We start from the raw sequence: 13,119 nt of genomic DNA on the forward strand, positions 1-13,119 counted from the left end.
AGAGTAGTTTTTGCTAAAGAAAGAGGATCCTATTATAATGCTACCTTTATTTAGTATGGAATTGACAGAGCATAGTAAGTTAATTGTAAATAAAAATTTTTAACTTCATCTACTTGGTTCTTCCAGATAGAAATTACAAACCTTCTCATGGATTCCATCCCATTCTCAAACAGCATGCACCCTCCCTTATCTGTATTATTTCTGTATCTCATGCATGTTTGTACCTTGGGCATGTTTTATATGACGACACTGACCGAGGTCTGTTACAACCCTTTGGCCTCCCCTTTTATTGTCCCCTGCAGGTGGGATCCTATAGAAATTGTTCATTCTCTCATCTAGAATCCCTATGGCCCTGTACATCAAGAATTCTAGTGAATGTTTTTCAAAGTGATTTGAACTAGCAGGTGCCTTCACCCATCCCTGATAACCTCTACAACTCTCTCCTAATTTGATTCTTCCAGCAGCTTGGCCCAGAATGGATAGGTCTGAAAGGTGATTTCACCCTTTCCACTCCATAATCCCCATGGGAGGTGTGTAGATGTTAGGGTGTGAGGGGACAGTGTAAGCCACGCCTGCTAGAAGCTGACTATAGGTGTGACTGACCACGCATGTCAGGGAGTGGTCAAGGTGAGGTCAGGATGACGCATGATAGGGTTTTAAGGGGCTGCAAGGCACATGGGAGCCCCTTCTCTCTCAATAAGGGTGGGATGCTGAGGGTGGCCTGAGACATGATTGTTCATCCAAACTCTCTATTACCTGTGCCAGCAGGAAGGGAGGGGCCAGGTGCGGGGCACAGGGAAGAAGCCAGCTGAGCCTGTCTTCTCTGCAAGAGGGCGGCACAGAAATGGGAAGAGAGACAACAGGGAAAAGTCAGACCATTGGTCATGGGTCAGAAGAACCACCACCTTGCCGGGCTGTGGTGGCAAAATCAGGAGTCAGAGGCAGGCAGATCTCTATGAGTTCAAGGCCAGCCTGGTCTATCTACAGAGAGAGTTCCAGGATATCCATGGCTACACAGAGAAACTCAGCCTTGAAAACAAAAACAAAAAGAGCTGCCTGGTTGTGTTACTAATTGGTTGAAGGTTCTTTTGCTCAGTTCAGACAGAACTCATGAGCAAAGTGATGTGCTCCCCTAGTGTCTGTAGCTGTGTGCCTTTGGTACCAGCTGTTCCCAGTTCCCAGTGTCAGCCTCCCTCCCCAACCCCTGTCCCAGCTACCAGTCTTTGGGACCCTTCAGTAGTTCAGAGCTTACAACTCCTAGAAGCTCTCTCCATTGCTCTCCACTGTGCTGTGCTTCTCCAACTGCTTAGCCAACCCTCAGATTTACCAACCCTAGCTAGTGGCCACTTTCAGTACCAGCCATCTTTAGGGTTACCAGGTAAGCGGTAAGTCAACAAAAGAGCCCCAGCGTGCACTCTTCTACTCTGACTACCCTGGGCCTTCCTAGGTTTTAGTCTCCCATCTAGAAAATTGAGCTAATGATATTTGGTTTCTGGAAGGTCAGAAAACAGGTTATGTGTGGGGGGACTCCCTTCATTTTGGAGAGAGTCTCATAGACATGGGGTCAAATGCCATCCCATCACTCTCAAGAGAGGTGTGTCCCCAGCTCACTGTCTACACAAGTCTGATTTTAAGTTCTCCTCTGTCCACAGGGCAGTCCTTCTACTCCCGGGTCCTGGAGAACTGTGAGGATGTGGCTGACTTTGATGAGGTAGGATATCTGAGTCCCTGTCCCCATGCCTTTCCAGCAAGCACTCCTCTCTGCCCCCGGGGTGTATACTGGTTCTAAACCCTGGGAGATTTGTTTGCAGCCTGCTTCATCTCTGAGTGACTTCCTGGGGGAGGTGGTGGTAGGTGATTGTGGGGGTCTCCACACAGTGGAAGTCCATGCAGTGAGTAACAGCTGAGCAACCAGATCCAACTCCAAAGCTGCTGCCAGATCTGGGCCCCTTTGCTCCCTGTAGTGAAAATGCCTGACAGAGTTCTAAACTCAGTTCAAGCCTCGCCAGGGGGTCGGGGAGGTTGCCATTAGGGTCTTTCCTCAGTGTCTCATGGTATCCTTGGGGTAACCAGGCCACCAGGACTTCTACAATGGCCATCTCACACAGGATTCACCCTTTCTAAGAGCTTCTTGAGTGGGAACATCAAAAGACATACACACAGTGGTTCCCCCAAAAGTTTGTCTTTCTCTTGAACTATAGACTGAGGATCATTGAATGTATCATTTATTTGCTTCAGTTTGTGGCGCATCATGTTTCATTGGCCCCTGTAAAGCCCTACTTATGTCTTGTGGTATGTATGTATGTATGTATGTATGTATGTATGTATGTATTTATGTATTTATGTATGTATACATGTGTGTTTTCTCCCTGTACCTCATTCTTTTCCTCACACACCACCATTCTAATGTAGGCAACAAATGCCTTTTGGTGTCCTGTACCTTCTTGCAAAGATTTGGATTGCTGTAAGCATATGTTTGTTTACTTAAATGACAATGTGTTAAATATTTTCTTTTCTATTTTTTCTCTATATACTGTTTCTAAGTTCCATCTGTGTTACATAGCACTGCTTGGGACACAGCCAACACAGGGTGACCAACCACCCCGGTCTGCCTGGCATGGAGAAGATTCCAGAGAAACAGACTTTCAGTGCTAAAATGGGGCGGTCCTGGGAAAGCCAGGATGAGTTGGTCACCTGCCCTCTCTACCAGCGAGGGTCCCTACCTCATGGCACTAGAAATACAGAAAACAGTCTCCATGCCTGCCCTGCATCTGTGTGAGTGTCTCCTCAAGATGAGCGTAAGACGCGGGAACCTGTGGTTTACGGTGCTTCCATATACTTATTGTCCCAATGCTGCCACAGTCTATGCAGTGGAGAGAGATCCTTCCTATGCCCACATCCTCATCTTCAGGTGGGGTTTCCCAAGCCCCTGATTGTCACCAGTCCAACAGGGATCTCTTATTCACTCTGCAGATCCCCGATTACTACTGGATTTGAACATCTCTTGACCATGTCTTTAGTCTTTTAGCTCTCTCTTTTGCAAATTGTCATTTTCCTTGACATTTTACCAGTTAGGATGTCTGGGCTTTTTCCCCCCTTTACTGATCTTCTTAGTATTCTGATTTTAGATGTTTAAAATGCCTGCTGGGGGTGTAGCTCAATTGGTAGAGTGCTTACCAAGTTTGCACGTAGCCCTGGGTCAATCCCCAGCACTGTATAAACCAGACATGGTGGCACACGCCTGTGATGCAACACCAAAGAGGCAGAGGCGGGAGGATCAAGAAGTTCAGATTGTCCTCAACTACAACAAGTTCAAAGCCAACCTCAGCCAGATGAGATCCTTTCTAGAATGAAAGAGATAGTGTGTGTGTGTGTGTGTGTGTGTGTGTGTGTGTGTGTGTGTGTGTGTGTGTAGCAGGGGGATTCCATTCTTGTTTTCTCTGTCTCCTTGCTGTGCAGCTTTTAACTTCAGCTTAGCCTCAGTTGCCACATTTGTCAAATCATGCTGGAGATGGATACACAGTCTCTCTAGGAGGCAACAAACAAAATGGGGGGGGGGCAATTGTGACAAAGAGACCCCGATGCATACAAAGCTGTCACGAGGCTGCAGCCTAGCCCCACTTCACAGCCTGCTGGCTCCCTTCCCCACCTCCTTTCCTCAGGCAGGGGCTCTGGCTCACTCACCACAGGCCTGCCTTCCCGGGCTTATGGAAAGCATCTAACTACCCCCTTCCAATACTCCTAGAGGCCCTATCAGCCCAGGTTCCAGGCATCGAGCAACCTGATGCCCCTTCCAAGGACAATGCCACCCCGTTCCATGCACTGCACCAGGACACCTGAGCCACAGATAATACACGACATTCAAAGTTAATCACCGTGTCCTTCCTCTTTCCAGAGGAGCCCAACACAGATCAGGTAAAGGATGTCCTTGATGCCACTGGACATCTCCATGGGGCATATTCTAAGTGTTGGAAGGGTACCTGAGCTGGTGGTAGGGACAAGGATATTCCATACAGGAACTTAACATTGGGCTGCCTCTAGTGCTCAGTGACCACAAGGAAGAGGCAGAAGCCAGAGAGCTACGGCAGACACTGTTAGGATCCAAGAGCCACCACCAAATGGAGAGACGCTTGCCCATGTGCTACCTGGCCTTTGGGGGTGGGGGTAATAACCAGGAAGTTCCTGGTTATCACATAATGGAAACCCACTGGTGCCTGTGGATGTGGGGACAGGGGTGGCATGATGCTCTCTGAGCTGTCCTCCTCCATCTAGTCCTACTAATAAGCCATAGACAATGGCACCCAGGCCCAGAGAATGTCCCTTACAAAGTGACAGAATGAAGTGGCCAAGCCAGGATCCTAAGTGGATACCACCAAGACTAGATTTGAGGACTTCTCTGAGTGCAGCAACAAAAAGCTGCCCTGAAACTTCAAGACTCTGGCTGGCTTGCCCAAGTGAGCCAGGTTTCCCTCCCTTCCCCTAAAAAGTGGCCCATTAGCCTGGCTACTACTAGTGTGTATCCCACAAGGCAGGAGGGGCAGCTCCTTGACTCCCAAAGAGATTATGGAGATACAGTCCTACCCCAGGTAGACAAGTCCTACATTCCTCTGGAAATCCCCGATCAAACCAACCAGATGTCCCAGAACAAGTCTTGGAAAGAAACTCTTGTGAATTCTCCAAGGGTCTCTTCTCTCCTTAGATTCTGCCTAGGGCCTTCAGGAACTGGCTTTGAGAGAGATACATAGCTTGGGAGGCCTGGGAATCAGGAGACAGGCTCTAAATCCCTCCTGAGATAATGTTTCTGGGTCTTGGACTGTCCCATAAAACAAGGAGGCAGGGTTCTCCTTGCATGCTACCTTGTAAGACTGTCACAAGACTAATAAAATGAAACCAAGGCAAAAAGGTAAATGTGCTGCTTCTACTACTAGGATAAGAAGTCCAAGCAAGGGAGGGGCCCTGCTTGATTCAGATGCAAGTAGACAAACAGTTTTGGACTTGAGCAACCTGAGTGGGCAGAAGGTAGCCGGGAAGAAAAACAATGCTCCTCCAACAGCAATGGAAAAAGAGCCCGGAGGTGTCCCCTTTCCTAGGGGCTGGAACCCGAGATCCCTCATTGAGCTGGTAACACTGAAGAGGCTGAGGCAGGAGGCAATGCTGGAGGGAGCGGCAGAGGTGGGGGTAGAGGGGGAGGGAAGCACACCAAGTCTGTGTCAGCCCCAGCCTGGTTTGGCTTTAACACCAGCACTGGGTGGGCCCTCCCACCCCCAAATAACCACATTGCTTCAACAGTGCTACGGGGAGAGGTCGGCCTGAGTGTTCTGCTCAGTGTAACCGGCTGAGAGGCCGTGGTCCCAGTTCATAAGAAGCCATGCCAGGATTTGAATGCTAGTCTGTGTGATTCCAGGGTGACTTGCAAGGAAGAAAAGTGAATCAGTCCTGCCCCTCAGGTGCCCAGTACACAACAAAGCTAGACTGTATGCCTTCTGACCTCAGGTAATGGAACCATCTTCAGCCTGGGAATGGCTGGGCAACAGACTGTCTGCCCACATCTGCTTACACCTGGAAGCCATGGGCTATTCGTTCCAAGGAGACAGGAATGTGACTGTCTCTTCATCACTGGTCTAATACACAGCACTGAAAACATTTTAAAAAAAAATGGACATCTGCTAGTCTGGCACCTGTAACTGCAGGCAGGCCCGTGTCTTGAAGGGAAATGCTCAATGGAGCTAGTTGTATGCACAGGCCTCAGCTTGGCCTTTAGGATAAGCAGTAGGCAAGTCACAGACGCAATTACTTAATGGTGCCTTAGAGGTCAGATAATCGAGCGGCAATATTTTACAGTGGTAGGAGAGGGTCTATAGGGGGAAGGGGCTCCCCAAGACTTCTACAAAGGTAGAACTGGAACACAGGTCTTTCAGTTCCCAGGACTGTTTCTATTGCATCCCAAATATTTACAACCCCACGCCCCAAAGCATGGGAGTGTGCCTTGAAGATGCCAGGCTGCTAGCACATTCCACACCCAGTCAGTGGGATGATTATATCAGGGAGCTCTGAGGAGCCCCGCATCCCTGAGAATGGTAAGATACAGAACACTACACCATGGCCACTACTAGCCAGGTTAGCCTCAGCCTGGAGCTGGTGAACTGGGTCACAACTGGACACTCAAGAGGCTTCCAGACCGAGATCATCTTTCCTTCCTCCACAAGTACCCACCCCCAGCTCCTGTAAAGTCCCATCACAAGCTCTGTTTCAGGTCAGTTTGTCTTCAGAGCCATCTAAGTATATCCCCAGGACTAGGAAATATTCCACATCCCTGCACCCCTGCACCCCTGCACCCCTGCATCCCTACATCTCTTCATCCCTGCACCCCTACATCTCTTCATCCCTGCACCCCTGCATCCCTACATCTCTTCATCCCTGCACCCCTGCATCCCTGCATCCCTACATCTCTTCATCCCTGCACCCCTGCATTCCCTACATCTCTTCATCCCTGCACCCCTGCATCTCTACATCTCTTCTTCATCCCTGTACCCCTGCACCCCTACATCTCTTCATCCCTGTATCCCTGCACCCCTGCACCCACACATCTCTTCATCCCTGCACCCCTGCATCCCTGTATCCCTGCATCCCTACATCTCTTCATCCCTGCATCCCTGCATCCTTGCATCCCTGCATCCCTACATCTCTTCATCACTGCACCCCTGCACCCCTACATCTCTTCATCCCTGCACCCCTGAAACCTTACATCTCTTCATCCATGCACCCCTGCATCTCTACATCTCTTCTTCATCCCTGCACCCCTGCACCCCTACATCTCTTCATCCCTGTATCCCTGCATCCCTACATCTCTTCATCCCTGCACCCCTGCATCCCTGCATCCCTACATCTCTTCATCCCTGCACCCCTGCATTCCCTACATCTCTTCATCCCTGCACCCCTGCATCCCTGCATCCCTACATCTCTTCATCACTGCACCCCTGCACCCCTACATCTCTTCATCCCTGCACCCCTGAAACCTTACATCTCTTCATCCATGCACCCTGCATCTCTACATCTCTTCTTCATCCCTGCACCCCTGCACCCCTACATCTCTTCATCCCTGCACCCCTGCACCCCTGCATCCTTGCATCCCTGCATCCCTACATCTCTTCATCCCTGCACCCCTGCACCCCTGCATCCCTACATCTCTTCATCCCTGCACCCCTGCATCCCTACATCTCTTCATCCCTGTATCCCTGCACCCCTGCACCCCTACATCTCTTCATCCCTGCACCCCTGAATCCCACATGGAGCCAGCTGCTCACAGATCTAGTACAAGATGCTCAGCAAACGTGTGTCCCTGAATGGGGTGTGGTGGCTCATGACATCCGAGGTAGCAATGTTTGGCTCAGCTGCTACCCTTACAGGACCAGGGTCCTGCGTTTGGGGTTGATTGGAGCAGGATGTTAGATGGTGAGTTGGATTTCATTGGCCCAGTCTCCAGGCAACCACTTTTCTGGGCACTTCCAGAAATAAAAGCCACCATCCTCAGCTGCAGTGGCCACAGGAAGAGACTTACACTAGTGCTGCCCAGGCTGGAGAAGTGCCCTATGTCCCCAGTAGCCTCTGCAGCCATAAAATGTCTGTCATCAAGAAACCAAGTCTTGCCCAGCTCCTGGAACAGCACCATAATAATACTTATAATAAATGACTCCATTAACTGAATACTTCCTGTGTTCTGACTCTATGCCAAAAGCCTGGCCAGCCTCATAGTTACCACCAAAGAACACTGCTGCTATCACCTGATGGGTACCTGTGCTATAATCCCTTGTATTGTTTGGGAATTGCTTGCTGAGCATCTACTGTGCACCAGACCCTGTAAAAACTGCAGGGAAGCCCTGGCAAACCAGACACCTATGCCTCAGCTCTATTCCTGCTCTGAATGCCCTGAGAATGGTCATCATGACGGTCTGGGAACCAATGGGGAGGAGAGGAGCAAGAGAACTGGTGTGTGTATGTGTGGAGACCAAGGCGGGGGATGGATCCCACCCCTGCTTCTGCTGCGAAGTAATCTTGATACAGACCTGATAGGGAGGACTACAGGCAGCATGGGATAATGTCACAGTTATCTACTGCCGTGTAACAAACCACCCAGGGACTGACAAAATCTGCACTTTCCTGTGGCTTCTGATTCTGAAGCTGGCTACCTGCTGGGCGGCTGTGACAGTGCCCCTGCATCCACCTGGGTCTTTTCTGTCTCCTCCTCTTGGCCTCACACCCTCTAAGGGTCTCTGTCTTGCAGCAGGGTGGCCTGGACTTCTTTGTGTACCACTGATTTCTAAGAGAATCAAGAATGGAAGCTTCCAGGCCTAAGTGCCACCCACACAGCATCACATCAGCCACCTTCTATTGGTGAAAGGCAGCCATAAGGAGAGGCAGCACAGACACCATCTTGTGATGAGGGGACAGGAAGTCACAGAGAAAAGAGAGAGGAGGGGACTGGGAGCCATAGAGGTCACAGGCGCCCCCAGATAACAGTGGAGCCACAGCTTCCCCTGTGTTTATTTCATGTCTGAGCCAAGGTTGGGTGGTGTAACCTCCATTCTACAAATCAGAGAACTGGGAAGTGAGGCAACTCATCCAAGGTCTCGTAGTTGCTAAATATCAGTGCCAGGGTTTGAACTCGGACAGTCCACTTCTTCATTAACAAGCTCATTGCTGATGAAGCTGGACAAATCCTGAATCTCAGTTTCCTTATCTGTGAGGTAGGGTAAGATTGTATACTATGTGGCAAGTGGTAGCCAGCACCTGACAGGTGGTCCACACTCAATAAATAAATGATTTTGCAGCTGACAACCTAGACGGATAATCAGAACCACAGGCCTCTTTGAGCTCCCTGGCTCAGGAGACAGCCCAGTGCCAGGGAGTAAGTCTTGAGCTAAGCTTGGAGGCTAGAGTTTCAGTCCTGCCTCAGCCACAAATCAGCTGTGTGCCCTTGGACACTTACTTGTCTCTTACCTTCTTTCAGCATCTTCGCCATATTGCCAGAGCCTTGCTCCTTGCGAGAAAGCAGTGCTCTGAGAATTGCTATTGCAATGGAAACCTCCTCTCAGAGCCCTGGTCCCTTCAGTCAGACACTTCAGGAGGTTAAGTAGCATGGTCTGGCCAGGGAAGTTATGGTGGTCAGTGGCTCCCGGGAGCCCCCAAACCCCTAAACTCTCCCACATTACCTGTCTGTATTCTTGGCACGTGATGTGTGTCTCACTGTATCTGGTTTTAGAAAAAGAAAAGAAAGAGAAAATAATGGCCAAAATGAGAAATGAAACCAGGGCAAGAACAAGCAGAAAAGAGATGCGAGACATGGAAAAGCCAAGGCAAACGACGTTTGAGGGAGGCAGAAGCAGGACAGAGAAGGGCGGGGGAGACACATCAGCTACAACATATACAGAACCCGTACAGGAGAAAAACAAGCCCGAACGAATAATGGCTTTCATTTCTGCAGTGCCGTGTTCCCTTTCCATATATAATATCCTGTCACTTGTGTGATTTCATCCGGTTCCTGCAACAGCCCTCCCTGTGAGGTAGATATCAGTCTTTGTCTGTCTTTTGTGTCTGTAACAAAATAGCTAAGGCAGGGTCATTTCTTAAGTGTAGAAGTTTATTTGGCTTGCTGTGCTTGCTGTTGGGAAGTCCAAGAACATGGCACCAACATCTGCTCGGCACCTGGTGAGGTCTCCTTACTGCATCACAGTGCGTCGGAGGCCATCACACGGCGAGGCGGAGCAAGCGCCACAGCCTGGATCCCACACAGAGATTCTAGCTCCATCAGTGTCAAAGCTAGGGACCAGGGGCCTCAAAAAGTTTCCAGAGATCAGGTTACTGGGCAACCAGGAGTGAGAACCAATGAGGAAGAGGGGAAAAGACAGAGAAATAGGCCAAAGCAGGGAAAGACAAAGGAAAGCAGACAGGTGGAGAGCAGATACAAGGAAAAGCAAAAACAGAGACAGGCAGAGACCAGTCAGACGGACAAGACAGAGAGGCAGAGGCAGAGAGGCGGGGCTTTATGTCCTGTCAGCTCTTGTGACTCACTGAGCTACACCCCAGCAGGGGACAAACAAAAGCCAGCAGTTTCTCTCCCTGGGTCCCCTTGTCTCAGCTCATCGCTTCCTCCAAGTGACACTGCTGTTACCATTGTGTGCATCTAAAACACTTCCTCTCTGAGGGTGCCACCTCCAGGGCCACCTCCTGTTTCTCCTTCTTGCTTAACTGTGCCACGAGCCACCCACAGCCCACAAATGGAACCAGTGCCCTTTCTTCTGCATCCCAGGAAACCCAGGCTCAATGGGCCTGCCCCACTCTCCCCTCCGCCCATGGCTAATGAGTCGGGCCTCGTGGAACTTCTTTATTTCCCTGTAGCCTCATCTGAGCAACTTCATTAAGAAAACTACACACTCTGTGGAGTTGAACTAAGCTGCTGCAGGCATCAGAGAGCAGGAGCCGAAGCTGTGGTGAATCATGGCCTGTGGGTTGCCAGGAGCCCCACCAACTCTGGACCTTTCCCCTCTCATGTTCACACCAGGGTTTCTGTCGGAGTTATAATTGCTGTGATGAGACGTCATGACCAAAGCAACTGGGGGAGGAAAGAGTTAATCTGGCTTAAGCTGCCACATCACTGCTCATCATTAAAGGAAGTTGGGACAGGAACTCATGCAAGGCAGGAACCTGGAGGCAGGAGCCATGCAGAGGCCATGGAGGGGTTGTTTACTGGCTTGCTCCTTGTGGCTTGCTCAACCTGCTTTCTTATAGAACTCAGGACTACCACCCCAGGGGTGGCCCCACCCACAATGGTTTGGGCCCTCCACCATCAATCACTGGAGGCATTTTCTTAATTGAGCCGGCATAGTTTCCCTGGAACCTGGCTAGTCCTAGGAAGAGATGACCCATGGAGGGCAATTCTGAGCAGTCAGGATAGCCGGTAAGCCCCAACCCTCAAAGCCCCAGTCTGGGAGAAGGAAGTCCAGCTGTGCAATGGCAGCTTGCAGGGCCAGCTCTCAGAAGCCTCCACTCAGCCATCAGTAGAACTCTGCCTCACCCGACTTCTCAGAGCTGTGGCTCCCCTGACCATGAAACAGCAGACATCAGCTTCCTGGGATGTTGGGAAGAATAAATGAATTAATATACATATAGACTTCAGCCTCCTGCATAATGTAAAGCTTTCTGCAAATGGCAAAAAAATATTACTATCACTGTTATTATTTATTCATGAACTGTTGACTGGTCCGAAGCAGGTGGGGAACATAGAGGACATTTAAAACTAAAGTCACTACTTTCTATCTAGTCTGTCAAAATCCCTGGTATCATCTATCTACAGCTCTGAGCAGCCCTTGAAGCCTGCTGGTCACTTCCTAACCCCAAGTCCAGCCTCACGGGAGGCGTGGCTCAGTATGTAGGTGCTCACCTAGCACGCACTTGACAGTGGGTTCAACCCCAGCACCAAATAAGACAGATGGGATGGTACAAGCCTATAACTTGGCACTTAGGAGGTGGAGGCAGGAGGATGTTCAAGTTCTAGGCCAACCTAGGATACAAAGCAAACAACGTCAAGCCCGGGATATAGACTCCAGACAGCACCTGGTTCAGTCTGCCCTCTCCCTCTGTCTTCATGCTTGATGCACCAGGCCTGGGATGGACATGGGTCCCACTCGGGTGCTCTTGTCCCCCTCTACTAGGGCATGGGAGTGTGGTCTCTACTATGGATGTGGCTTGTCCTTGAGGTGAGATGGCTTTTCTGGCAAGTTCTGACCTGTTCTGTGTGCCGTGGGTATGTGCTGTGCTGTCTATAAACATGGGCAGACATTGTGTAGTGAGATCTATGATGGAACTGAGTGGCCCCTGTCATGGTATACACCTGACTCTAACTTGGTATACGCCCTGGCTCTAACTCACCCTGTCTCCTGTGACTGGGGGGTCAGCCTGATAGCTTCCCCTGGCAGGCAGCCTTTGGAGGGTGTCCTCTTGTTGATCCTCTTGTTGGCTTTGCCCAGCTTAGCCCACAGAGGATAAACTATATTTACCAACAGAGGCACTCCAGTTCTCTCCCTGCTCAGAAGGCATGGTTTCTGGGGATCAGGGAGTGAACAGGCCATCTTCTCATGGTCAGGCAGGTGTCCCTAGGAACTTGCATATTGTTTGCTTTTGTTTTTGTTTTTTGTTTTGTTTGGTTTGTTTTGAGACAGAGTTTCTCTGTGGAGCCCTGGCTCTCCTAGAACTAGCTCTTGTAGACCAAGCTGGCCTTGAACTCACAGAGATCTGCCTGCCTCTGCCTCCCGAGTGCTGGGATTAAAGGCGTGTGCCACCACTGCCTGGCTACAGGATGGAATTATTTCTATATACTTTCTTTCTTCCCCAGTTGTCTTTGTTGTCCCCAAAAGGAAGACATCTATGTGAGGACAGGAATGACAGAGCCTAGGGAAGACAGGGCCTGGCTCTGCCCACCATTGGCTGTCCCTAGAGAATGACTCTTTTATGAGCTGCATTGGGTCCTAGTTGCCACTCTTAGGGCATTAAAAACAAAACAAAACAAAAAAACACTAAATTTCTAATTCATCCTTATTTGATCTAGAGACGCTTCCAGGGGTGTGAATGGAGAAACAGTTGGGCACAGATTATATATATAGATATAACCCTCATAACATGAAACACTTGCAAAATGAATCTCTATTGTTCACACTGCCACCATGGGAGGATGGCCAAGGCAGAGCCTGGACTGGTCTAAACAACTTAGGAGCTTAGAAAGTCAGGACTCCAATCAGCTCATCCTGAACCCAACTCCCATCCCACCGGCTGTGTTGGCCCTGGAGTCCACCCAGACCCTGGTGGTACCACCATTCCCAACTCTCGCAGGAGTTGGGGGGACAGTTGAAGCATCACACATTTGGGGGTCAGAAGTCTTTCGTAGTCCCAGCACCCCCACACACACTTACCCTGTGACCTTGGCAGCCTGCCAAACCTCTCTGAGCATCATCTTTGAAAGAGGAGTGGATGACAAACCCTCCATATGAGGTGGCTATGGTAACTGAGTGGGATGCTTTGTCCCTGGGAAACCCAGCCCATGTGAGGAGGGGGGATTGCCTGGCAGCT

General features: G+C 50.1%; 1 protein-coding gene across 1 annotated transcript in view; it reads left to right on the forward strand.

Moving 5' to 3' along the window:
- Window positions 1-608: 608 nt before the first annotated feature.
- Window positions 609-13,119, forward strand: part of Otof (otoferlin) — a 72,220-nt gene continuing 59,709 nt past the window's right edge. The window contains exons 1-2 of the mRNA XM_035447627.1: window positions 609-627; window positions 1,653-1,711. Coding sequence (XP_035303518.1) covers window positions 609-627; window positions 1,653-1,711 — 78 coding nt within the window. The remainder of the gene's footprint in view (window positions 628-1,652; window positions 1,712-13,119) is intronic.

The sequence above is a fragment of the Cricetulus griseus genome, chromosome 7 (genome assembly GCF_003668045.3).
Source record: "Cricetulus griseus strain 17A/GY chromosome 7, alternate assembly CriGri-PICRH-1.0, whole genome shotgun sequence".
NCBI lineage: Eukaryota > Metazoa > Chordata > Mammalia > Rodentia > Cricetidae > Cricetulus > Cricetulus griseus.